The sequence below is a fragment of the Macrobrachium rosenbergii genome, chromosome 24, assembly GCF_040412425.1.
Source record: "Macrobrachium rosenbergii isolate ZJJX-2024 chromosome 24, ASM4041242v1, whole genome shotgun sequence".
Classification (NCBI taxonomy): Eukaryota; Metazoa; Arthropoda; class Malacostraca; order Decapoda; family Palaemonidae; genus Macrobrachium; species Macrobrachium rosenbergii.
The window spans coordinates 30,582,609-30,608,816 of record NC_089764.1 but is presented as its reverse complement, the minus strand read 5'-3'; the positions used below and the strand labels follow the sequence as shown (position 1 = coordinate 30,608,816).

General features: G+C 37.2%; 1 protein-coding gene across 2 annotated transcripts in view; it reads right to left on the bottom strand.

Moving 5' to 3' along the window:
• The window catches only part of CalpC (calpain-C), a 56,238-nt gene extending 32,106 nt beyond the window's left edge, over window positions 1-24,132 (bottom strand). For both annotated transcript variants that reach the window (XR_010857020.1, XM_067126345.1), the window contains exons 1-2: window positions 24,000-24,132; window positions 12,793-12,936 (exon numbers count right to left, since the gene is read on the bottom strand). Coding sequence is in view for 1 of the 2 variants with exons in the window: in XM_067126345.1 (XP_066982446.1) it covers window positions 12,793-12,930 (138 nt within the window). In the remaining variant the exon portion in view is untranslated. The remainder of the gene's footprint in view (window positions 1-12,792; window positions 12,937-23,999) is intronic.
• Between the last annotated feature and the right edge of the window lie 2,076 nt (window positions 24,133-26,208).

Genomic DNA, 26,208 nt, shown 5'->3' with positions numbered 1-26,208 from the left:
CATACAAGGCAGCAATCAGCAAAGCTATTTAAACACTCTATGTCATTTAATCATCTTTACATACAAGAGCGACGAGCAACAATAAGCTGTGCTAAAGAAACTGACAAAAAAATTTCTACGCCACTTTCCACTGGCAGACTCATTCTGTATCATCGAATACAATGCACAGGGAAACCACCTACTGCGTCTTTATAGCAGGTAGTATGTCTGGCAAACCTTCATTTTCCCCGAGTCGCTCTTTTCCCAAGTCATGAATGAAAGAGGAGCTCATCCCCTACTTTCTAATATCGACAACAGTCGAATGCCGGCTTCATAAACCTTTATTGTTGCTGAGTTTTCGGCTTGAGATTGCAATATTTCTTCTCTCTTTATCGCTTAGTTAACACTTTAGTCGTATTGTAAAGATTCCACGGAACACTAGGCCTAGCACTTACATTAAACTGTTTTTGGGTCGTACTGCATTCATTCAACGAAGCACTAGGCCTAGCACTTGCATAAAACTGTTTCTAGGTCGTACTACATTCATTCAATGAAGCACTTGCATTAAACTGTTTCTAGGTATACTGCATTCATTCAACGAAGCACTAGGCCTAGAGCTTGCGTTAAACTGTTTCTAGGTCGTACTGCATTTATGCAACGATGCACTTGCATTAAACTGTTTCTAGGTCCTACTGCATTCATTCAACGAAGCACTAGAAATAGCTCTTGCATTAAACAGTTGCTAGGTCGAACTGCATTCATTCAACGATGCACTAAACTTAGCGCTTGCTTAAAACCGTTTCTAAATATGTTCTTGATAATTAAGAGTTCGCTAACATACACGCAGCGGGTCCTTCATTTACATACGACCAATCAACGCAACAGTAAAAAACTTCCAAAGATAATTTTTATCATTTTTTTGTGGGTTAATGACTATCATTGTCTCGTGAGACTGCCTCATCATGACGTGAGAAAATCCCTTAAAAAAACGTCTGCCATATTGTGCTACGTCGTGCTGTACCGTAATGAAATATCGACATTATTCCCAAAAAAGGCCAATTTTAACATCGTAAGAGATATAGAAGTTTATGCTGAGTAAGAAGCAGAAGACTAATATACCATTTTGACGAATATATTTGTTTATTTTCATCAAAATGTTAAGCAAAATTCGCAATAACGTTCCAATGCATCGCCGGCGTTGGCGGGCTGCTCTGAAGTGCGGAGGAGAACGTGTCAGGAAATTTTGGAAGGGGAGGAAGGAGCAAGAAGGGGTTAATTAAGGCGGAAGTCACAGGAAGAAGTAGGAGTAGGAGGAGGAGACAGGAGGAGGTGAAGTTACAGCTGTTTCTTCGCACACTTTCCCCTATTGACTACAACATGACGCAATTCGCCTGTATTGTTTGTGTGGCTTTTGCAACGGCTTAAATCGCGCGGCTCGACTCTCGGGGTTGATTAGACCTCTCTCTCTGTCTCTCTCTCTCTCTCTATATATATATATATATCTGGTATATATATATATATATATATATATATATTATATATATATATATATATATATATATATATATATATAATATATATATATATATATATATTTCGCCTTGTTATAAGACTAAATTGCAGAGCCAATGCGTTATAGACTACAGCCTAAAATGATCTCAGAAATGACACCATTTCTGAGGTTTGATGTTTAATATTAAAACAAGTAAAAAATGCGCCGAAATTCTTCGACGCTATGGAGTTTTCTGTACATCGTATCATCAAGGCCACCAAAAATAAAATAAAAACTACTGAGGCTAGAGGGCTGCAATTTGGTATGTTTGATGATTGAAGGGTAGATGATCAACATACCAATTTGCAGCCCTCTGGCCTCAGTAGTTTTTAAGAACAGTGGGCGGACAGAAAAAGTGCAGACAGAATAAAGTGGGGACGGACAGACAAAGCCGGTACAACAGTTTTCTTTACAGGAAACTAAAAAAGGGGAGAGTAATACAGTCACCTAGGATACAAAGATAGCATTTTGTTCTGTATCTTATACAAAACTACTTGGAAAGTTAACAGGTTTTTATTTTCGCTGGATACACAATTTAAAATGCCAGAAATGATCCCAAACGCATCTCAGTGAAAATAAACCATCACATTCGCGAGTGGAAATTAAATCAATTACTTCCTGCAACAAAAAATATATACAGTTAGGAAATTATCCCAAAAAAGATAAATATATATTAATAATAATTGCCATGATCTAGTAAAAGGAGGTTATGTTGGAGGTGGCACGAAAAAGGAGCCAAGGCCGTTTTCTCGAGACAAAATTCCGCTACGTAAGAGTTGCCGACGACTGGGGACTTTTTGCTCTTCGGGGAACCCCACTCTCCCCTTGCCCACACAACCCTGGGACAGATTACGGGACCGTGTCAGGTTTCTTTTTGGGGGCTAGGTATGGCCTTTTTTTTTTTTTTACCTATGTAAGGGCTTTTTTTTTTTTTTTTTTTTACTTTTTTACTATGTAAGGCATTTTGTACTATGTCTGGCCTTTCTTGTACAATGTAAGGCCTTTTTGTACTATGTATGGCCTTTTGTACTTTGTATGGCCTTTTTTTGTCTTATGTGAGCCTTTTTTTACACCTTGTAAGTCCTTTTTGCACTATGTAAGTCCATTTTGTACTATATAAGTCCTTTTTTGTATTACGTAAGACTTTGTGTGTACCGTGCAAGGGACTTTGTTGCACCATCTAAGGGACTTTCTATACTATGCAAGGCATTTTTGGGAGAATGTTTTCAACACAGTTTTTTTTATTTTTTTTATTTGAAAAAATTAGTTAAAAATCATGGTGTGATATGTTTAGTCGAGTCTAGTGAACAGAACTGGATAATAATAGTCTCTCTCTCTTTCTCTAAGAAACGTACGGTATTCATTATCTCTCTCTCTCTCTCCCTAAAGAAATATTCACCATTCATTTCTCTCTTTCTCTCTCTCTAAAGAAATATACGGCATTCATTCTCTCTCTCTCTTTCCCTCCAAAGAAATATTCGCCATTCATTATCTCTCTCTTTCTCTCTCTAAAGAAATATACAGCATTCATTCTCTCTCTCAAGAAATATGTCATTCATCCTCTCTCTCTCTCTCTCTAAAAAGAAATATATGTCATTCATTCACCCTCTCTCTCTCTCTCTCTAAAAAGAAATATATGTCATTCACCCTCTCTCTCTCAACATGCAATACGCACCATCGTACATAAATACAGGTCACAGACTAATGTTATGGCAATATCCCGCTTATTTTAGGCCACATCTGGTCAAGTTGATTCAGATTCATCAGACAGAGGTTAGTATTTGATACCCAAGTGATTAACGAAGCAGTAATCACCATCAGCGCATGTTAATAAGACGGTGATCCAATTAAGGCTATATCATTAATTATACATATTGTCAATGACACCAGTCACGGGTGTGGTATGCAATATAGTACTATACTAATAGATTCTATGCTATATTTAGGGTATACGATTATCTCTGCTATAATTATAGAATACAGTGACCTATGCTATGTTTATGGTATACAGTGACCTACACTATAATTTATATAATACAGTGACCCATGCTATATTTATGTTATACAGTGACCTACCCTATATATATGGTTTATAGTGACCTAATATATCTAGAAATGTGGTACACCTGGTGACTGGAATTATGATTTCAACAGAAGCAAAGACAGCCATTTCTTAGTCCACAACATGAGATGCACTAATGGCACCACCACACTACGGGGCATCCAGGATATGGGAGTGATATAATGTGGAAGAGCCTTTTAGCGTAGCCTCATGAAGACCCTAACTCTGTGACAGTTTCCTGTTCCCCCAGTGACACAGTGAACGCGCCATCGACTCCTACCTCGGCTGAGCTATGGAATCAACTCCTTTGAAAGTATGGAATCACCTCCCTTGAAAGAAAACAGCAGAATGATAAAAAAAAAAAGGTACAAGTAAGTAATTTTTTGCACGTATCGTACGAATGTTAATTGGGACGTGCGCAGCAATCATGCACATTTAAATGACGAAGCTGTCATATATACACCGGTATTTAACATTCATGTGTTACGTGCAAGGTGATGGAAAGTATAATCTACGCTGACTTGCTAAGAAGGGTTTCTGCGTCTACGTAAAGTAGACTTCAGTTTGGCAGCAGACTGATTAGGTGATGTGTGTGTGTATAGGACTATATATATGTATATATAGCCCATATTTATTTATATATATATATATATATATATGCACAAACATATATATATATATATATATCCTAATTTTTTCTGGCACAGGCACGCTTCCGCTCCACGCTCGACAGAATCTTCCCACGAACAGGGAAGAAGAAGAAAAACACGCGGGGTGAGCGGAGCAGGTTGTACCAACCACAAGCCATCGCCACCACAACCCTGCAGTGTTATTACAACTCCCAGCACCACGCCCAAGTCTGTCAAAAGGAAAACATATGATGTTTACTCCCTCCTGAACCCGGTACACATCCACTTACCCGCAATTTGTTGACTACTTCGAGTGGATTAGCAAATTTAAGCGCAATATTTCAAATGTCTGCGGACTGAGAGAACTGTTCGGGTGGTTCCGTTACCTGTCTTTTTTTTTTTTTTTGGACGCACAATGCTCATATCTTATGCTGTTCCGTTTAAATTGACAAGGAAGTTATGTCGACAAATGCACCAGGTTTCTGACTTGTCGAAGAGTCGATCGGTATCAGCAGTGACTTATTGCTGAAGCTGCTACCTAACGCCGAGAGCTGCTGCCAACTGATAGTTGACGATAGCTGAGCGAACGTTACGTTATTCAAAATAACCATCAAATAACCTGTTCTTTAAGCTAAAGCACCAGGGATGAACGCTGAAAGTTTGACAGCTTCCATTTCACCTTTTTAATTAAAAGGATGAACCAGGTCTCCACAAATTCTACGATGAAGAATAATATCAATAATCACATCTCATTGCCATCATCTTCCTCACAACTTAATTCTAATTTGACAGTAGATTCCTTCGGCATGCGGACACACGCACATACTAACACAAACACACACACACACAGTTGAAAATAGAAATCTGTCAAACACTCTTCAACGAGCATCGTCAAAACTGCAGTTGCGACTTATTATAGCTTCCAATTACAATAAATGAGGCCGTGTGTCAACCAGTGCAGAAATCTCGAGACACGACAGCACGAACGTACAGTCGGTCCATCACGGACTAAAGTGAGCAGTATCATCACGGTCTTGGAACGAAAATCTATTTGTGGGGAAGATAAAGAGTTGGTAAGAGCAGTCTTCAGTGAGGATCATTGGACTCAATGAACGTAAATCCAAAATGTCTGACAGGAGTGTTCGCTACTTCAGGCGTCTTCCATATTCACAATTGATCCCTGATCTTTACCCGCCGAGAGCAACCAGATTTGCTGTACAGCAGAAGCATCAATATGCAGTAATTGTGCCTCGCTGTCGAACTTCTCGGTTCCACAGGCCCTTTATTCCTCACACCGTTGGACTGTGGAACAGTTTCCCTGAGGATGGCGTGCGACTGGAACTTCAGAAGTTCAAGCGTAGATGCAATGCATTACTACCCTAATGTTATTCGCCTTGCATTTTAATACGTTTTTATCTGTTTATTAATTAATTAATTTTTTTCTTTTTCAATAGTGAGGTCTCTTCTTTGTGTATTTCCCCTTACCTCCTCTTACTTCTTCCTAATGAACACCTCAATATTCTTTGGAAGCTTGAATTTCAAGTCAGTGGCCCCTGTAGTGGGCTTGTTCCGTATGAACAGGGTTCATCTTCTGAATAATAATAATAATAATAATAATAATAATAATAATAATAATAATAATAATAATAATAATGAGAAGAAGAAGAAGAAGAAAATGTAGCAAAATGTTGTCGCGCAGCAGAATAGCTTATTACTTAATCGACTAAAATATAGGCCTACAGCGAAGAGCCGTGATATTATTATGAATGAACTGCAGATTCTTGAAATTAAACAGCGAACGGCTGTGACGTCATTGTGAATGAACTGCAGATTCTATATCTCTAAAGAACACAGCAATGATAGGAAAATAAATGAAATTTGTCTTTACTGTATGATCAGGATATTACTGTAAACCGACATGTTTCCGGAAACCTGTTATAGTTCTACCCTCCACGATAATGAAGACAGCTCAATGAATGGAGTTAAACTGAGGAACGGGGGGGAGGGGGAAGAGGAGTTTGTCTTCACAACGGCTCCCAGTCTCTCTCTAGCTGGGAAAACCTCGTAAGAGAAGTAAAAGGAAGCTAAGAAATCTGAAAACACTGGTAATTCAATGTCAGCATCACCGATGCATAAAAATACCAACATCATTATATATCTGAAACGCCATAATGATATGATTTACGCCCATTAGCCGAGAGAAAGTAAGAGACTTTCGTTCTTATTACAATAACAAGAAACTCTCTAATGTAGGCCAATCAAATTCACTGTCTAAAGATGCCATTTGCCTGTCATATATGAAATCCAGGATATTCTTAACTAGAGAGACCTGGCATACCACTTCCCCCAAACTGTTCGAGAGGCCCGGGAAACTGCCTAGGAAATAAAGCATTTCCCGGCGAAACTGAACCAAACTTTCCTTTCCCAGGAGGTTATATGCGGGAAAACAGCAATGCCGAGGCGAATTAAGGAGAAAGGTAATTGGGGGAAAATTATGAAAATCCTGGAACACGGCAATCATTTCTCATATTCTTTTATGACTCTGACCTGCGTATGAATCTTTCTTTTTTTTTTTTTTTAACTGTCATCGCGAGTTCAAATCCGATGCGACAAAGATTTCATTGTTGTAATTTTTCTCGGGAGAATACAGAAATTAAATTTCCTAGACGGATTGACGGTTTATAAATAGGTCGTTAACTAGTAGACTACTGTTGGTAACATTAAAAGGAAATTGGAGATACCATCCCGCTTTTGATGGCGTACATTTTGACGGAACGATGAACTTTTATGTACGTCTCTCTCTCTCTCTCTCTCTCTCTCTCTCTCTCTCTCTCTCTCTCTCTCTCTCTCTCTCTCTCTTCACACACACACACACACACGCATATATATACACATATTCCTAACTACGACCCACAACTGGGTACATAAGTACAGAATTCATTGCTAATGTCAAGGGGTTGAGACGTCCTACCCCCAAGTTGAGAGAGAGAGAGAGAGAGGCACATAAATGTTCATCGCTCCATCAAAATGTACCCCATAAAAACGGGATGGTATCTCCAATTGCCTTTCAATGTTATCAACAGTAGGCTACTAGTTAACTTACACGGTTAATGAAAAAATCCCTTTCCAAAAATCTGTGAAAGAATTTCACGAGAGGAAATGAAGACTTTGTTGCCAATTCCTACGATTCTGCGGATGCTTGACTACACCCACAGAAAGTTATCAGACGACCAGAAAGGATTTTATTTGGAAACCAAACAAAATACACAATGCACACAAGCGGTGATTTAGGGAAGGGAATGGAATGGAATACAGAGTTTGGGCCACATGCCAAGCACTGGGACCTACGAGGTCATTCAGCGCTGGAAAGGAAACTGAGGGTATGTAGGTTTGAAAGGTGTAACAGGAGGAAAACCTCTAAGCAGTTGCACTATGAAATAATTGTTAGGAGAGGATGGAAAGTAAGATGGAAGAAAGGGAATATGAAAGGAGGTACAGTAAAGGAATGAAAGGGGTTGCAGCTCTGGGCCGAAGGGACGCTGCAAAGAACCTTAAGTAATGCCTACAGTGCACCGCGTGAGGTGCACTGACGGAACTAACCCCCTACGTTGTGGAATCTTATGACTTCCAAATGTTTCAGTCAGGAGCAAACCGGTCTTGCATTCTAATTCCTCCTATTTATTGTATTCTCTCTCTCTCTCTCTCTCTCTCTCTCTCTCTCTCTCTCTCTCTCTCTCTCTCTCTGTGTGTGTGTGTGTGTGTGTGTGCAGGCTGATTTCCCATTGGAACCCCAGTGAGTTTAAAGAAAGTCTAGCGACTCTGTCCATGATGGGGTTTCAACTGAAGACTTAAATAAATATGTAAAACTTCCCACTTGACAAGACAAGAATTTCCGGTCAAATGCTTCACATTTGTGAAATTCTAGATTCTCGTAAATGTGCAATAATGAAGCGTGCCAGAGTTGATATTTAAAGGTCAAAAGCAAGGTCTTGAGAAATATCCCTGTTCAGCCAAGCGCATTACGTAACTCGAGGGGTAGTAAGCTCTTGCCTGCGTGGTCCAGATTCAGTCTACGTCTAGAATAATCATTCAGAAAATGGCAGGTAACAATGGCGGCTGAATATTTTACCAGCGAGATGGAGGCAAAAGTGAAATGTCTAAAAATTAAGATTCAACTGTAGAAAGAGGGAACAAGGAAAGGCCATTAGAACAGAACAGAATATAGATTTTAGACCAAAGGCCAAGCGCTGGAACCTAGGAAGTCATCCAGCTCTGAAACGGAAATTGCCAGTGAAAAGGTTTGAAAGGTGTAACAGGAGGAAAACCTCAAAGCAGTTGCACTATGAAACAACTGTTAGGAGAGGGTGGAAAGTAAAATGGAAGTAAGACAATATGAACGGAGGTACAGTAAAAGGAATGAAAGGGGTTGCAGCTAGGGGCCGAAGGGACGCTGCAAAGACCCTTAAGTAATGCCTACAGTGCACAGCATGAGGCAGGGCATAAAACAAGTTGACCAAGAACCACTGAAGCAGTTAAGTCTTCTTAGATTTGGTAATCATTCTCCAGTCGTATATTGGCTCAATATACACCAATCAAACTCTTGGGTAATGTTCTAAACTATGTCCCTTTTAAAAACTTCAAATATTCAGTCTACAAACTTAAGCAAAAGCAATATTTTGAAGACCTCTTCGAAAGATGACAAGACACATTTATTCATGGTATCAGAAATGTTTCATACCACGCCAACATCGGCTTTCTAAATCAGGTACAACTTTTATTCAAGTTCAAATTTCTTTTGCCGTAGAAAAGTTGTACAACTTTTTTGGTTCAAATTTCTTTTCCCGAAGAAAAACTAAGTTAGCAAAACATTAAATGAAAGCGTTTGAATTTTTTTTTTCCTCTCCGACTCTCTGACACTGACTGGCGAATAACAATACTACAAAAACGCTCCTGTCAAACAAATATATCGTGAGAAAATCAGACACGATGTTGAAATCCTTTTTGAGATGTAGAATGCATCTCGACAAATCTTTAAGACCTTCCTGAATGCAATATTTTAAAGTATATATGGATCTTCTGGTATAAATACCGCTTTTCTTTAACTTTTTCTCATTCACTGTTTGCCTGAGGAGAGAGACAGTTTGGTCTCTGAAATACAGCCTTTATTTTCCACATTTTGGCATTTCTACTGGGCTCCTTATATTTTATGATATATATATATATATATATATATATATATATATATATATATATATATATATATATATATATATATATATATACATATACTATTATATTATATATATATATAGACATATTATATATATATATATATATATATATATATATATATATATATAAACTTCAATAAGGAACGAAATGTTTCAAAATAAGAGAAAGTATAACGTTAGCAATGATATTCTTAGATTAAAACAGCAATGCTTTATGAATTCTAAGCTTGAAAGCATTAGCCAGTGAAGAAAAAAAAAATAATATACAAGAAATTCAATCTCCCCTAAATCCTTTATCTACTTTTTACAATCTTCCGAGAGAGAGAGAGAGAGAGAGAGAGAGAGAGAGAGAGAGAGAGAGAGAGAGAGAGAGAGAGATCAAAGGCAGAAGGTGAGATGACTAACATTCTAAGGTTACTCGATCTCAGTGGTTTATGGTATTTCCGCTCCTGGTCAAGATCCAGGTGAGATGAATAACATTCTAAGGTTATCTCGATCATATAAGTGGTTTATGGTATTTTACTCCTGGTTTTCAATCTGAATTAATGTATCCATCTGGTCACATTATAATGACCTTTCTCAGGCATTCAATTAAAACAAGTCATGAATTTAATAAAAATCGCTGAACGGCCATCGGAAATATCAATTCTTATAAATAAACAAAATCAATAAAATTCATATAAGTAATATAAGGCCTTATTACTGCAAGGTTTTACAGCTACAATGAATTAATGTAACTTTCTGGTTTACTTAAAATATAATGACCTTTCTCATGCATTCAATTAAAAAGTGTGACATGAATTTAATAAATCATTGTTTCTGAATTCATCAGAGGCGATTAGATCTTTTATGGCTACAATGAATTAATGTAACTTTCTGGTTTACTTAAAATATAATGACATTTCTCATGCATTCAATTAAAAAGTGTGACATGAATTTAATAAATCATTGTTTCTGAGTTCATCAGAGGCGATTAGATCTTTTATGGCTACAATGAATTAATGTAACTTTCTGGTTTACTTAAAATATAATGACATTTCTCATGCATTCAATTAAAAAGTGTGACATGAATTTAATAAAGCATAGTTTCTGAATTCATCAGAGGCGATTAGATCTTTTATGGCTACAATGAATTAATGTAACTTTCTGGTTTACTTAAAATATAATGACCTTTCTCATGCATTCAATTAAAAAGTGTGACATGAATTTAATAAATCATTGTTTCTGAATTCATCAGAGGCGATTAGATCTTTTATGGCTACAATGAATTAATGTAACTTTCTGGTTTACTTAAAATATTATGACATTTCTCATGCATTCAATTAAAAAGTGTGACATGAATTTAATAAAGCAGAGTTTCTGAATTCATCAGAGGCGATTAGATCTTTTATGGCTACAATGAATTAATGTAACTTTCTGGTTTACTTAAAATATAATGACCTTTCTCATGCATTCAATTAAAAAGTGTGACATGAATTTAATAAATCATTGTTTCTGAATTCATCAGAGGCGATTAGATCATCATCAGGATTAAATTTCCATTCGTTACCTGATATTAAAACCTGAGAATGTCACTTGTTTGCTTTTTTATGATTTTCTTTAAAATTTTTTGCATTTAAACAAGTTGCAAAATCAAAGCATGGGATTTCTTTTTTTTCTTTCAGGTTTTATGCGTCATTTTTTGTATTAAACAGTTGAGGCTTATATATCATTATACCTGTATTTCTGAAATACAGATATTTTAATGTTTTTAAATAATGTGACTAATCTACACTGCCCTAAAATGGAAAACTGCAGTGTCTGCAAAATTTTCTAAACTGAGATATGCCACCTAGTGGGCTCATGAAACACAAAATACAAAAGTTACTGCAGTTTCAGGATGATTCTTCAATGCTTTCCACGAGCATTTAGGGGGTCCCATTTGCAGTATCTGCAAAACCAGTAGTAAGGAAAGGGAATTTCTACCATGTTTCTCAGTTTTGTATCTTTGCAGATACTGCAGTCTTCCATTTTAGAGCAGTAGAGTTTCCTTAAACACATTGTTTGTTTTGTGTTAAATTTTGTGATATGCTTTTAGTTGAAAGTTACACATTTAAACATTTAAATTTTTTATTATAACTAGAATAAGCATTTGTGTCTCCTTTTGCTATAGAAAGCTGTAATTTAAACTGACTGGGAAGGGGGAGGGAGGGGGAAGGGACATACATATACACACACACACACACGCGCGCGCGCAGCCAAACACACACACGCACACACACACACGCGCGCGCGCAGCCAAACACACACACACACACACACACACAGAAAGGCAGCCAAGGAAATTAATATAATAGATATTTAACAGTTAACCCTTAAATGAACATATTAATCAACAGTTATTATAAAGAGAATATGAACTGAATCGTCCTTAAAGATTATAGTCACTTCGGTCTAAACCTCTGCGACGTTGCCAGTTTTCCAGTCTCGAAATTGCAACTGGAACTCCAAAAGTTCAGGCGAGGATGCAGTGCATTTCTAGCCTGTAGCTCTTCCCCTTGTGTATTAATTATTTGAATTTTTATCTATTTACTTATTAATTTGTTGATTCATCTTTCCTTCTTCAATAAGTCACCTTTTCTTCCTGTATTTCCCGTTATCTTCTGTTACTTCTGTTGCTTTCCAATGTACACCTTATTCTCTGGAAGCTTGAATTTCAAGTCAGTATCCTCTGCGGGATTGTTCTATATGAATGGAGTTCATTTTCTGAATAATAATAATAATAATATAATAATAATAATAATAATAATAATAATAATAATAATAATAATAATAATAATAATAATAATAATAATATTCTTTAGACTAAACCAATCCTCCTTTTGGGATATAAACCACAAGATTTCTAATCGCGAGACATTGGGATGCGGTCTTTGCCATCCTAAAGATACAACTGGCTCTTATACACAGATCTCTAGTATAAAATGGCTTTCTTTTCGCTAAAATACACCTACATATACGACATGAAACAAGTAAAAAATGCGCCGAAGTTTCTTAAACGCAATCAAGTTTTCTGTACAGCGCATAATCAAGGCCGCCGAAAATAAACCTATCTCTCGGTGGTCTCGGCATAATGATGCCTGAGCCGCGACCCACGAAACTTTAACCACGGGATCGTGGTGGCCTGGCTTATATCGTTGCCAGACGCAAGATCATAGCTAACTTCAACCGTAAACAGAATAAAAACTACTGAGGCTAGAGGGCTGCAATTTGGTATGGTTGATGACTGGAGGGTGGGTGATCAAAATACCAATTTGCAGCCCTCTAGCCTCGGTTGTTTTCAAGATCTAGGCTAATTACCTTGGGTCTCCTCCACTGGAAAGTAAAGGGGGGCGTTTGGTGATAGAAGACCGAAGTCTGCGATGCTGGGAAGTCGGGATCTTCCCACAGTTCTCCTCTCTCGGAACATCCTTTCACCACTCGGCCGTACTCGTCCATTGTATCCTTCAAAGAAAAAAATAAAAGTAAATATAACAGTAAAAATAAGATTAAGAATAAAAAATAAAATAAAAAATAATAGTAAAAATAAAAGTAAAAATAAAAAAATAAAAATGAAAGTAAAAAAACAGTAGAAATAAAAATAAAACAAAAATAAAAGTAAAAATAACAGTAAAAATAAAAGTAAAAATAATAAAAATGAAAGTAAAAGTAGCTGTAAAAATAGAAGTGAAAATAAAAAAATAAAAGTAAAAATAAAAGCAAAAACAAGGCAACAAAAATAAAAGTAAAAATAAGCCAACAAAAATAAAATTAACATAATACAATGAAGATATGCCTCACGTTTTCCAATACAAGATACATGACATGATGACATGACAAGCATGACATGCTATAAAACTGTAGCCCTAACAACCATCAAAAACGCAGTTTTCAACATCGAGAACCTTCGAAGAATCTTAAAAATGATTCTCTTCATAAATATCTAACTAATCCAACTGATCTTTGAAGATCAGAAATTTACCGTCAGAATTCAACAATTGCTGAAAATTTCCTCTAATTAGTCATTTTACGATTATAGCATCTAACAAAGTTTATTTTAACACGCAGACAGAGCTAAGTTTATTCAGTACACAAAGCAACGTAACTACGTATTTCGTAAGATCGCCACAGGAATGCAACTTGACTGGTTAACTGCACACGCAAATCAACGATTCTGGTTACCTCTTGCGTTCCCCTGTGCTAAAATTAGTTCCTCTAATGTGCAATCCTCTGTCGGTGAGTTTTACAGGTACTGCCGTTTCCATGGTACGGTCCTTATTGTTTTACTAATAGCCTGGCTGCTGTGAGAGCTGCCGAGTTTCCTTTAATTCTATCCTAATGCAAAGGGAAATTTCATGTTAAGAAAAATAATTATTATTAATGCAGTGTTTGTGACTGTCTTGACTAAACCATTAGCTTGTTTCATAGCCAGCCACATCCAAGTGAGCTGGACCCTAAAAATGCCAATTTCCAGAACCTCTACACCAGTGGTTCTTAACCTTTTTTATTACCACGCTCCCTCTAAGAGGTGGTCCTTCCCTCCACCCCCACCCCACCTTGAATCTATGAGTAAAATTCCCTCCCAGATTTAAAGGAAAATGAAAAAAAGAGAAAGAGAAGGAGTGTTTTTATTCTTTTGACAATGAATTAGTGAGATACTTGACACCGCTTCTTAGCGACTCTTGTTAAGAGAATAACGAATATAATTAGAGAATTTTCATTTTTTTCCCTGGGGCTCGCGCCCCCTCACTGGAAATTGCTGACGCCCCCCAGGTTAAGATGCACTGCTCTGCACGATCCACTCCGCTGCGTTAAATATTTCCAGAACTGAAAGTCTAACAGTTTGCTAAATACCGTCTCCCTCCTAAAACCCTTTTACGTAAAGTTACTAAGTTTCCAATACTCAAAAACTGTTTGGAGACGTTAAGAACAGGATAAGAATAACTGCAGTTGGACTGACTGACGCTTGGCTTAGACTTGATACTACAGAGTTCTTCAAGAAGCAACCAATACTTGTCATCAATGGGAAACTCCAATACCAAGGTGTATTTTTTTCTCATTATGTCCAGTATTGGCTATGTACTGGCTCTCTAAAAACTCAGGAGTCTTGTCAACATAAACAAACTGCAGTCGTCATGCTACCAACTACACGAGCATAGCAACAGCCCCCTCAACCATGAGCGACAAGCTCCCAAGAGCACCATGTCCTTCGGGAACGGCGCACCCCTCAGCCTCGCAGCTAGCTACCCTACCTAATCAGCAACCAGGACAGGTAAGCAGAAAGGCGCCAAGGATGGTCTAGGGCTTTCAGCCGACTCCCAAGATCGTCCCATCACCAAATCTCATAATGAACATTCAGAGTACTGACTGGGACAGGAAAAGATGATCTAGAACCATAGCTTTAAGCCCTGGCCGATGAGCCACTTGCCTTTGTTGGCTTGACAGAGTCTGAGGGTCTACACCAGTTCTTCTAATCGTTTCCACGCCTTACCGCAATTACAGGTCACAAAGGGGGAAGAGTCAAAGCTGGCACAAGCTAGATTAACCTTAAAGAGTTCATGTAGAGAAGGCAACGGAGTTTATATACTTTGACAGATATATCCTGAGCCACACCAGCTAGACCAGTACTAATACCAGCAACAGCTTTAGTTATTAATTCAAAATATTCAACCCCTCCAACAATAAAAACAATATTTTTCAGATTAAAAATGACCATCCTTATTACTTCTGAAAGCTACAACTGCAGCTGATTTCAACCTAAATAATATTTATTTCCCGAGAAGGTGACAACCTTATGAAACTCACTCTCAGAAATAAATGAAAGTGGACATAAATACATACACACAAACACTCAAATATGTAATATATATAATTACTTTTCTATATATATATATATATATATATATATATATATATATATATATATATATATATATATATATATATATATATGGGAGATTCAATCGTCTTTATTATTCCTTTCCAAACCACTCCAACTAAATGCAAAAATTCCACTACTTGGGGGAAACTAATCAGTTTAAAGTCTACCGTATGAAATTTCCCCTAGCCTAGACCTACTGCAGTCCCTAACAGGCCTTTAAAAATACAGCAATAAAAAAAAGAAAATAAAAAAATAAAAAAAGACAGCGCTGCTTTGAGCCAATCCCACACAGCACTGACATAACCAAACCTCCTCGCCCGCCACATTCCAGGATGGGCAAAAGCTGGGCACGCCTTCCTACCCTACTCTACCCTAACCTCCCCAGAGTCTTCCGCTTTCTACCCAAGTATTCCAAACCTTCGGCGGTGCCGTGGAACCGAGACTCGGTCTCGGCCGTTCTCACAGGAGTGTGAGAGAGGTGACCTTTTTTTCTGTCACTTGAGATAAAACGAAAAAAAAAAAATTTTACAGGTTAAAAATAGAGAGAGAGAGAGAGAGAGAGAGAGAGAGAGAGAGAGAGAGAGAGAGAGACGGGGAGCTACACGAATGGATTTTGGTTTTGCCATATTTGACTTTTAATTTCTGGTCTTCGCATTTCTTGCTTTCGTATTTCTGCCTATGAATTTGGGGTATCAATTCTTATATATAGAGTGAATTTTTCCAATACAAAAATAAAATAAAATTACTATGTAAACATGTGACTCTCTGAGATGTTTACAAAACATGCATGCAAATGGCTAAACATGTATGAAACAGAATACAATTGAGGAAAAATTGTACTTTCTTAATATTTAAACTGAAAGTAAAACTTGTACGCCAATGCAGAGAGAAATATTAAATACTGACTGATGCGACCAAGTTTCCACTGTCAATTTTCTTAATATAATCTACATCACACTTAAATTTAATAAATAGCTTATTGCCGAATTCTTTGTTAACTACAGGAGATTACTACATCAGTTTCCTGTATAAATATTTGCAATTTTAAAAGATAAACAGACGATTGTCTTAAGGATACCCATACCCCAAGTGTGGTCAAGTGTCAAAGGGAACAAGAGGCCTAGTGTGGACCTCCCAACTTGGTCAAACCAACAGAGGTGACAACCACTTCTGAATGTCTACTACGTTATTTTTTTATCATTGCATCATAGGTGACAACCACTTCTGAATGTCTACTACGTTATTTTTTTATCATTGCATCATATTTTGTATCTGTAGGCAGTAAAAAATTTTGTACTAATCTTAAAATATTATTCATCAAAGTATTTTGCACAGTGGGTTAATCAACAAGAATCCGGACGTTCCGGTCAAAATGAAAACGGCCCAAGGTACAATTACTGTACTTCACACATATTGAGCAGCTTACATGCTTTACTCGTCTGTGTTATACAAAAACAACAGGAAATAATGATTAAACTTACATCAATAATCAGTGGCTTATTAGCCTATACATTTGTAAGCAACAATTCTGCTCGTTAACCGATAAAGAGTATGCCTTCTTTTGTCACAATTGCGTCTATTAGGAGCTGGTGTTGGCGAGCACGATTTCAACCACCGAGAAAGAGCACTGTCTGTTCTTAGACTATGGTCTGACCACTGCCGTGCGCTCCAGAGCAGCAGGTTGGGGAACCACCTATCGCTGCAACCATCGCCTTTCTTTCCTTTCCTGTTATTCATCAACCTTTCCCATTCCCCTCCTGTACTTCTTCCTAGATTCTCTGATTGGTATTCTTTGTCAGACCGTCTGACTCAGACTTCCATGCACTGCTGATCGTCTCTCGTTCTTTCACGTCTATCGGTATTTGATGTCCTGAATGCTTCCTAGAAACCGACATTCCTTCCTCATTGGCTTTTCAGTGAAAGTCACTTCACTCGCGTACGCTTTCAACGCCTGCCTTGTTCTCGGTGGGCTTATGATAAAAGGGGTTTCATCGTGCTGCATCGCGCTATGTTCTAGGTGAAATGATAACTGATTACTATAATGAAGCACTTGCCCTTCGGTTTATATATATATATATATATATATATATATATATATATATATATATATATATATATATATAAAGCTATAAAACCTTTTGCTAAAATACCGAAGTGTAAGTTCTTATATATATAGAGAGAGATTAAGAGAGAGAGAGAGAGAGAGAGAGAGAGAGAGAGAGAGAGAGAGAGAGAGCAGACCTACTATGCAAAAAAAGCCGATTACAACTAATTAAGCTACAAAACCTTTTGCTAAAACACCGAAGTGTAAGTTCTTGAGAGAGAGAGAGAGAGAGAGAGAGAGAGAGCCTACTATGAGAGAGACAAAAGCTAAGAGAGAGAGAGAGAGAGAGAGAGAGAGAGAGAGAGAGACCTACGCAAAAAGCAGCCGATTACAGAAAATGACAAGCATAGATGGCGTGTTGAAAAGGAAAGTTTAGAACTAGTCGACCAAAAAAAAAAAAAAAAAAAAAAAAAGGGCCGTAGAAAGGAGGTCGATGATGTTTTAAAAAAAAAATCTAAAATGTGAGCAGGTAACACGTGAAAAAAAAAAAACGAATTCACATTCAGATCACTAGTACGTTTAATATTCAATTTTCCATTACAGCATTTCAGTTACCTTAAAAAAAAAGTCTTGAAATTATCTTTTTTTTTTTTTAGGCTTGTAGCTACTAGACTGCTTTCATTGGCCACCTCAGGATACGCACGTTTTTAACCAGTTTTTATTTCTATGTCGTTTTTGTACCTGTACGTTTGCAATTGCAGAAAATATCAGCTCTCACCTGTTTATAGGGTGAGGTATGGGGTCCGTTGGCCCATATGAATTTTGGCGAGTTAAAACATCAAAGTATGTTATGTAACCAACGCAAAATCATCTATCTACACTGCACTACAGTGTATCTCCCTCAAATAAAATAACCAATGAAAATGCATTAGTAATATTTGTTAAAAATACACAGTAAAATGCACGCCAAGATAAATTATGGTCACCCCGCCCCCATCCGTCTGAATTCCTGGCAACGCCCATATATTTTTGGTAACACGTATTTAGAGGTTTTGCAATCCCTGATAACCCTTCCTGGCTTTTTTTATTTTTTATCTCTTTTTTATAAGGGGTAGGTCACTGATGTGCATCAGCAGAAAACCAGAAAACTGCAACTTCCTGTGGTTTGTGAAAGAAAACGGAAGTGGTAGATTGATCTCGAAGTATGGTAATCGGGTCTACAGAATTTGGTTTACTAGGCTAATAAGACTGGCAGACAATCTTGAAACTACTTGTTGTAAAGTTTTAACTATTATTACGACTTGAAAAGTCTATTGCAGACACTTTTCTTACATATTCACGTCCGTTATTATCGTCACAATAGTTCGGCAGGAATTATAGCTCCGCTGATGTTGACTAACTTTTCTGATATCAAAAACTAGTCACACGAAAAAGTGCCTTCAACGTTTCTGTGCCCTCACAAAAGTCTACCCAGCAAAATGAGACGCGTGAGTGTCTTCATAATTTGCACCAACTTACTGAGCAGATCAAAAAACATAAAATCATTACTATTAAAGGCTCTATGAATTAACAATATTCAAATGAGAGAAGAAGAGCAATGATAAAACAACTACATAGGCCTAAATATCCTTTAAAAGTTGAGTTCTTGTACAACAACTGTCAAAATCACTTATTTTTGCTGGTGTACAGAACTTTCATAAAAGTGTGTCTACAAAAAGCAGGTTTGCGTTCAGTAAAAAAGTTATGAACAGGAAATGGCTTTATAGCCTATACCGTCTACACTTAACTAGGCTATACAAAGAACCGTGCGCTGTGCATAGCAATTGTTTTGATAAACAAGGTGCCTGGTTGTAAACTGCACAGACATGTGTAACACACACAACCCAGGTCTGCATATAGCAAAACAATTACCAAACACAAGATAAATATCGAGTATAACTTGGACATTTGTTGTGTATCTCCTTAGAATTTTTAAATACTGACAAGTTATAAACGACTATTAATCACAAGAATGGTCATCATACTACCTCTGTAACATTGGTCAACAAAAATCCCTACTGAAGACGTTACAAGGCTTAACAAGTAACGCCTCAAAAAAAAAAAAAATTAAAATGAATAAGAAAAAACCCTGGCCACACAAATAATTTTATTTACATCGCGATAACGGATATAAACTTCGATATTTTCAAAGAACTTCCAAGAGCAATGAATGAAAATATGAGTAACGTAACATAACAGAGGCAATTGAAAACAAGTAAAAAATGCGCCTAAGTTTCTTCGGCGCAATCGAGTTATCTGTACAGCTGCTACAGCGTATAATCAAGGCCACCGAAAACATATCTATCTTTTGATGGTCTCAATATAATGCTATATGAGCCGCAGCCCGTGAAACTTTAACCACGGCCTATCCTATATCGTTGCCAGAAGCACGATTATGGCTAATTGTAACCTTAAATAAAATAAAATAAAAACTACTGAGGCTAGAGGGCTGCAATTTGATATGTTTGATGATTGGACGGTGGATGATCAACATACCAATTTGCAGCCCTCTAGCCTCAGTAGTTTTTAAGATCTGAGGGCGGACAGAAAAGTGCGGACGGACAGACAAAGCCGGCACAATAGTTTGCTTTTGCAGAAAACTAAAATGATTGCAGAGCTCACAGCACGAAGACTGCTGAATAAGTCGCCCCCAGTTACCTTACAGATACAAAAACTCTCTGATACATAAAAACTCAAGACAACCATTTCAAAACAGGTACGGCCTACAAGGTGAAGCTGCTCACGAAAAGTATAAATTAGACTAGACAAACTACGAGAGCAGCTGCCTCCTGACTGACAAGGTGGGAGTTTACAAAAAAAAAAAAAATAAAAATAAAAAAAGTGGAAGTGAAATGAACTAGAGATTGCATTAGACAAGGCAGCTGTAACTGTCAAACCACTACTATGCATACCATTATTATTATTATTATTATTATTATTATTATTATTATTATTATTATTATTATTATTAAAACGAGAATCTCTTACAGACAAGCCACGGGCTGGTCTAACCAACTCCACACGGACAAAAATAAACAAAATAAATGAAAGTATGCGCAAAGGAACACTGGATACTTACAAGAAACAACCAGTTCACAATTATCTAATAAACAAAACCGAAAAACAAAAGTATGAACAAGATAACTGTAAATAATAAACCAGCTCGCACTAAACCACGCACAGTTAAATTAACAATCAAGACGAAGCTTTCAAACTGTATTTTCCAGTTGACTTTCAAAAACATAACACCGACTGATGCTAAAATGTTTCATGCTGCTTACGTAGATAGATCATGACAACGCTAAAAAAAAATCATCCAAAAAGATTCTGATGTAAACATTGATAGGGCATTGTTGCGTCTAAAATCCAATGTGCAAAAAAGAAAAAAAAATCAGTTTTGTGGTTGTCACAGCACAGTTAATCTAAATTTATGGCAGGCAGTCTAAAAAGGAATTCGTGTTAGGCAATCTCCCCCTGAAGCTCCGTTTTTTTTAAAAAGTATTCTGATGTTTGAAAGTATATTGAGTAACAGCGCTTGACTTTAAGGGTCATATTCCAATGCTCATCTATTTTCTGTAATCGACAATACGATACATTTTTTTTATTAACTTTTTAAAGTATTGTACTTACATATTTCACTAAACGGAAACTTACCACTCAAATCCGCGAACATTTGACGATTGCATTAAACGACGGAAATATTATTTGCGAAGTTACGAATGTAGTTAAACCGAATGTTTGACTAAAGTACCATGACTAAGCATAAACTATACAACAAAGATACAAGCAATCATCAAGGCCAGAACGAAGAAAAAGTCCGTTTCCCAAAGATTATGTCAATTATAAGTCAGAATCAGGCATATGAAACTGAAAGACCGGATGGTATAACGCAAACTGTAGGTATAGGAGGAAAATTCGTCCTACATAATAAAGAAGAAGAAAAAATCGCGCCACTGCAAATCTGCACAATAACAGTAATGACAGTGATTGGATCTGGGCGGATATTCGTAACCTAACACGCACTATCTTGCTCAGTGTGTGAACTTTTCTATATATTGTTAAAATACATACGTGACGAACCTGACGCCTTTGGGCGAGATATTTTCTAACCTTCCTAAGCTCAAAATCCCACCAGCTTTTATTGGTAAGATTAAATAAGGGTTTTGGCTAGTTCTGCTATATAGGCTAGACTACACCATAACTCTTCCGTAGCCAAACAATAATATTAGCCTATATAAGTCAACGGCTTATTCTTCTTCTTCCACTTTTTCCTTCGACGTTAATCGTCTGGGAATCTGTTACAACAACTGTTACTTTCCCTTTAATTAAGTCTATGTAAATACTATATAATTACACCTTTTATCTTTAAGAGGGGTAGGTAATATCTCAAGATGAGGTTGCTAGGCCCATGCACATCTAATATGCTGCAAGCACTAGTAATTAGTTGACAACCGGCAAGTACATGGCTGGTACGGTAAGGGCATATGAACCTAAAGAGTTTTAATGTTATTTGCCTATATTATTCGGTCCTCGCCATGGTTATCTCAAAGGTTAGGCCCAAAAAAACAACTTCGATACCAGTTTGTATAATCTGCACATCTTCGATCGGTCGAATGTGTACGCCCATCGGTCTATCATCTGTTAACTTATATTTGATTTGTTCCAGTCAACAAAATGCGTCCTAATTTAACCTAGCCAGAAGTAATAAGGCAACTAATAGTTAAAGAAAATGCCTTATTAAAACCTAGAACAAATTGTAAGTCAAGCGAGAGTGCATTTGTACACTGTGCCCCAAGACTATACAACGAAATACGCCTGAAGTGACGAGCTTACAAGAAGAAAGCAAATTTAAAAAGGAACCAAAGACTCTCCTATTCTGCAGGAGCTACGATACTGACGAGAAAACACTGAAAGACAATTATAAAATATAAGAAGCACCTTATTTTGAAAACGTACATGGGCCCAACAGAGAGGGAATTATCCCTGTGGAGGGCTGTACATAAAACCAAACAAAGTGAACAAAGTGGAGAAGATTTTATCAATATGTGGGGTATATTTTACCGATAACCCTTTCCCAATAAAGGGGTGGCCATGAAGAAACATAAACGACAGTTTCTGCGATGTTTTGGCTGATGAATCAAAACTTTCAGTCAATCTACAATGACCTGCGATGCCAGTGTCTTAGTCCCACAGCAGAGTAGTGCCTTTAGTCCCAGAGCTGAGTAGTGCCTTTAGTCCCAGAGCAGAGTAGTGCCTTGCAGATTAAAGACCAGTAGACAGGAGGTAATGTTCCCTTAGTGCCACGTGAACCTCAAGGTGACCCTCTATTGCAGGGATAGTGGGCAGTGCAACCCGAAGCAGCTGTCCCAGGGTACCTCGTCCCACGAGACTGGGATGCCTATATAGGACAGGTATGTGGGATGAAATGGCCCTTTTCTCGTATGGCTACCTTCGGTTGCACTTTTTCTATTCCTGTACGATTCAGGAAATAAAGGCAATGCATTCTATATTCCTGCCTGATGATTAAGTAATCAAACTTTTTGTAACAAATCGAATATATATATATATATATATATATATATATATATATATATATATATATATATATATATATATATATATATATACAGTATATACACGTGTGTACATTATACACACATACATTACACACACACACACACACACACATATATATATATATATATATATATATATATATATATATATATATATACATATATATATATATATATATAGCTACACACATACATATATTATACATAGATATGTTTGTACTTATACATATAAATTTTTCTTCATTTCTCGTTATATTCCTGAAATATTTTTATTAGTGAAATCAATATCGAAGTTTATCAAACCTCTTACACATTATAAAACTCAATGTGTATTCGGCATTTTCGTGTCAAGCCTATGTTTATCAAACCGCACATCTACACCTGCAGTCGTCCAGCCCGGGATCCAGCCTCTATAATCAATGGCAACAACATATGCATGCAAATGAAGGTACCTTAGTCCCAGCTACGGGACGGTACATAACGTCCTTATGGCCGGGGAGACTATAGCCGCCTCGACCCTCGCTAAAATGACAGTAATTTTGTACTATACGAGTTCAGTAGTTGCTATTTAATCATGGTGCCGTGGGAGAGTATGGAAGTGAAACTAGCGGCAGTGACCCGCGTGAACTTCAGTTTAATTCTGAAGTTAGTTAAGTTTCCCAATGTTTGGAAAAACTTGTACAAACTTAACGGTCCTTCACTTGTCTACTTTTGCATGAAGCAAACGAAAAAGACCAGCCTACACACTATATATATATATATATATATATATATATATATATATATATATATATATATATATATATATATATATATATATTTCATGCAAGTGAGCAAAATGAAAGTGGCGCCTGTACAGTACCAATTGACTGAACTTGCGCAAAGGTTATTACACCCACTGGACGGACCTAAAAACGCCTCCAGGCAGAAATATAAGTTAAACTTCAGGTCCCAACAGCATTTCAGACGAGCCATTACCATTTCTTACCTTCGACAGAACGCCTCAAGTTATCCACATGAACGGCGATTGTTATTACCACTGGAAAACGACACAGGGGCCTAAGGGCACGACAATGACACAACGACGTTCAAGACTCACGAAAGAAAGATCTCGACTGGCAGGTAAAACTTGCACGGAACCAAAATACCTGCTCCTACGCGCTGCCGCCCAGGTAATGAGAGAAGTTGTCGTACAGGACCCAAGGGTGGATTTTACAGTAATAATAAGCCTTCAATTCATTCTGAAATTAATACAGCGCCGTGCACACATTTCAGCACAGTTCATTTCAGCGATAAAATAGTCCTCTGAAGGAAAATCAGCTCTCTGTTTCTTAGGGGCAATTGATACCATATGGTATGCTAAATCAAAACAGATTGAGCGGAAGCCAGTCATCCAAAAGTCAATTCAACTGACTTGTCTACAGGATTTCGAAATTTGATCCTGGATATGCAGGTGTTTCAGGAGAAAAAAGATCCATTAGGTGAATTTTATGCATGTGTATCTTCTTGCTATGTAACCATTTTCACGGATTGACTCTTTGCAAAGCAGTGTGCTCTATGCAAGAAGGTTTATGTAACAATAAGAAAATGGATAGACAAACATCAAGTAACGGGTCTTCCCCCCGCCCTCCCCGCCTTTTATCATAAAGCAAGTTTCCGCAGAGTGTTTATCATTACTGAATAGGCTTTTAAAGCAACATAACAATAGGCCTATATGAAAAACAGAGAAAAGAATTAGGATAGACAGTTCTCCAAGCATAAATAGGTGACGAAAGGATAAATATGCATCAACAAACATCAGTATTTGCATAAAAATTATATAAGGTGAGCATTCCAGAAATTTAAAGAAAAGAAAAAAAAAGATCTCTGGCGCTGGAACGTCTGACAACGCGATTTTTCAACAATACAGGCCAAGCGTTGAGACCTATGAGGTCATTCAGCGCTGAAAATGAAAAAGAGAGTAAAGAAAGTTTGAAAGGTGTAACAGGAGGAAACCTCGCACTTGCACTGTGAATCAATTGTTAGGAGAGGGCTGAAGAAAGTATGATGGAAGAAAGATGATATGAGCCGAGATACAGTAACAGGAATGAACCTTGAGTAAGGGTAAGAAATGTAGGGGCATGAAAAGATGGAACAGGGAGGAGAGGAGAAACTAACTAAGGTTTAGGCAGATGGAGCATAAGAGGTATTGGATAAAAAGGGCCTTAACAACCTCAAAGTAAGAGAATGTGCTTGCAAAATGGGGGTTACTGATGCAATCTGTGTGAGTTCTAGGGCAGGGGAAGAGAGAAATCGATGCACTGCTGGTGAGCCTTCTGTGTAGGTGTATGAGGTGGCTAAGGCTGCGAAAATTTTCTGAATAGGATGTTCATCCATGGTTAGGTCGAGAGTACTGGTCTGTGTATCAGCAAAAGTGTTCCACGAAGACGCAGAAGTTGTCATTACTTTGGGAAATCTAACCTTACAATTTTATACTTTTCTTCTTTGATGACTGACACCAAAGAATAAGGCAACTGGACGATTTAAATAGTGGCATTGAAGTTTAGTACCTCAAGTGGAATAATTCTGTGTTCCTTTGGTATTTCTTGCTTCAGAAGAGTCAGTCGTTCGGCAGGGTCTCAAAACCATTTTCTTTGCACCAAAGTTTCACAAACAAAAGCTTTTAAGAGGAAATAAACTTCACATTGAAGCTCGACGTAGAAAGTACGTAATGTCAATTCTTTGTTGTTATGAATAAATCATAATGTTCTATTAATATTTCCGGAATACTATATTCATCTAATTTTATGGTCTCTCCCAATGCTGTCATCTCGTCCCTATTTCGAGAGTCATCTTTTCTTCATTCCATGCTAAATAAATCTTATTCTCACGTCCGCTATTTGGTTCTATATGCTTTTCCCGTATTTGAGAAACCCTCCTTGCAAAAGAGTGGAGTTGGCACTTAATATGGATACATGTCTCGTATAATACTAGTATATTACAAATAAACGTAGCCTACAGATAGTAAGTACAGTGAGATAGGAGGTGCTACGGCACATCACTATATTGTCACTGGAAATAACGAGTAGAAAGCCACAATAATGTAAATGAGTGGCCGCATTTTTCCAAAATACAAAAAAGGGGTTAAAAATAAAGGTCCTCTTTTGGAAAAATAGTCTCTCATTTACACTACTGTAGCTTTGTACCCATAGGAGGTG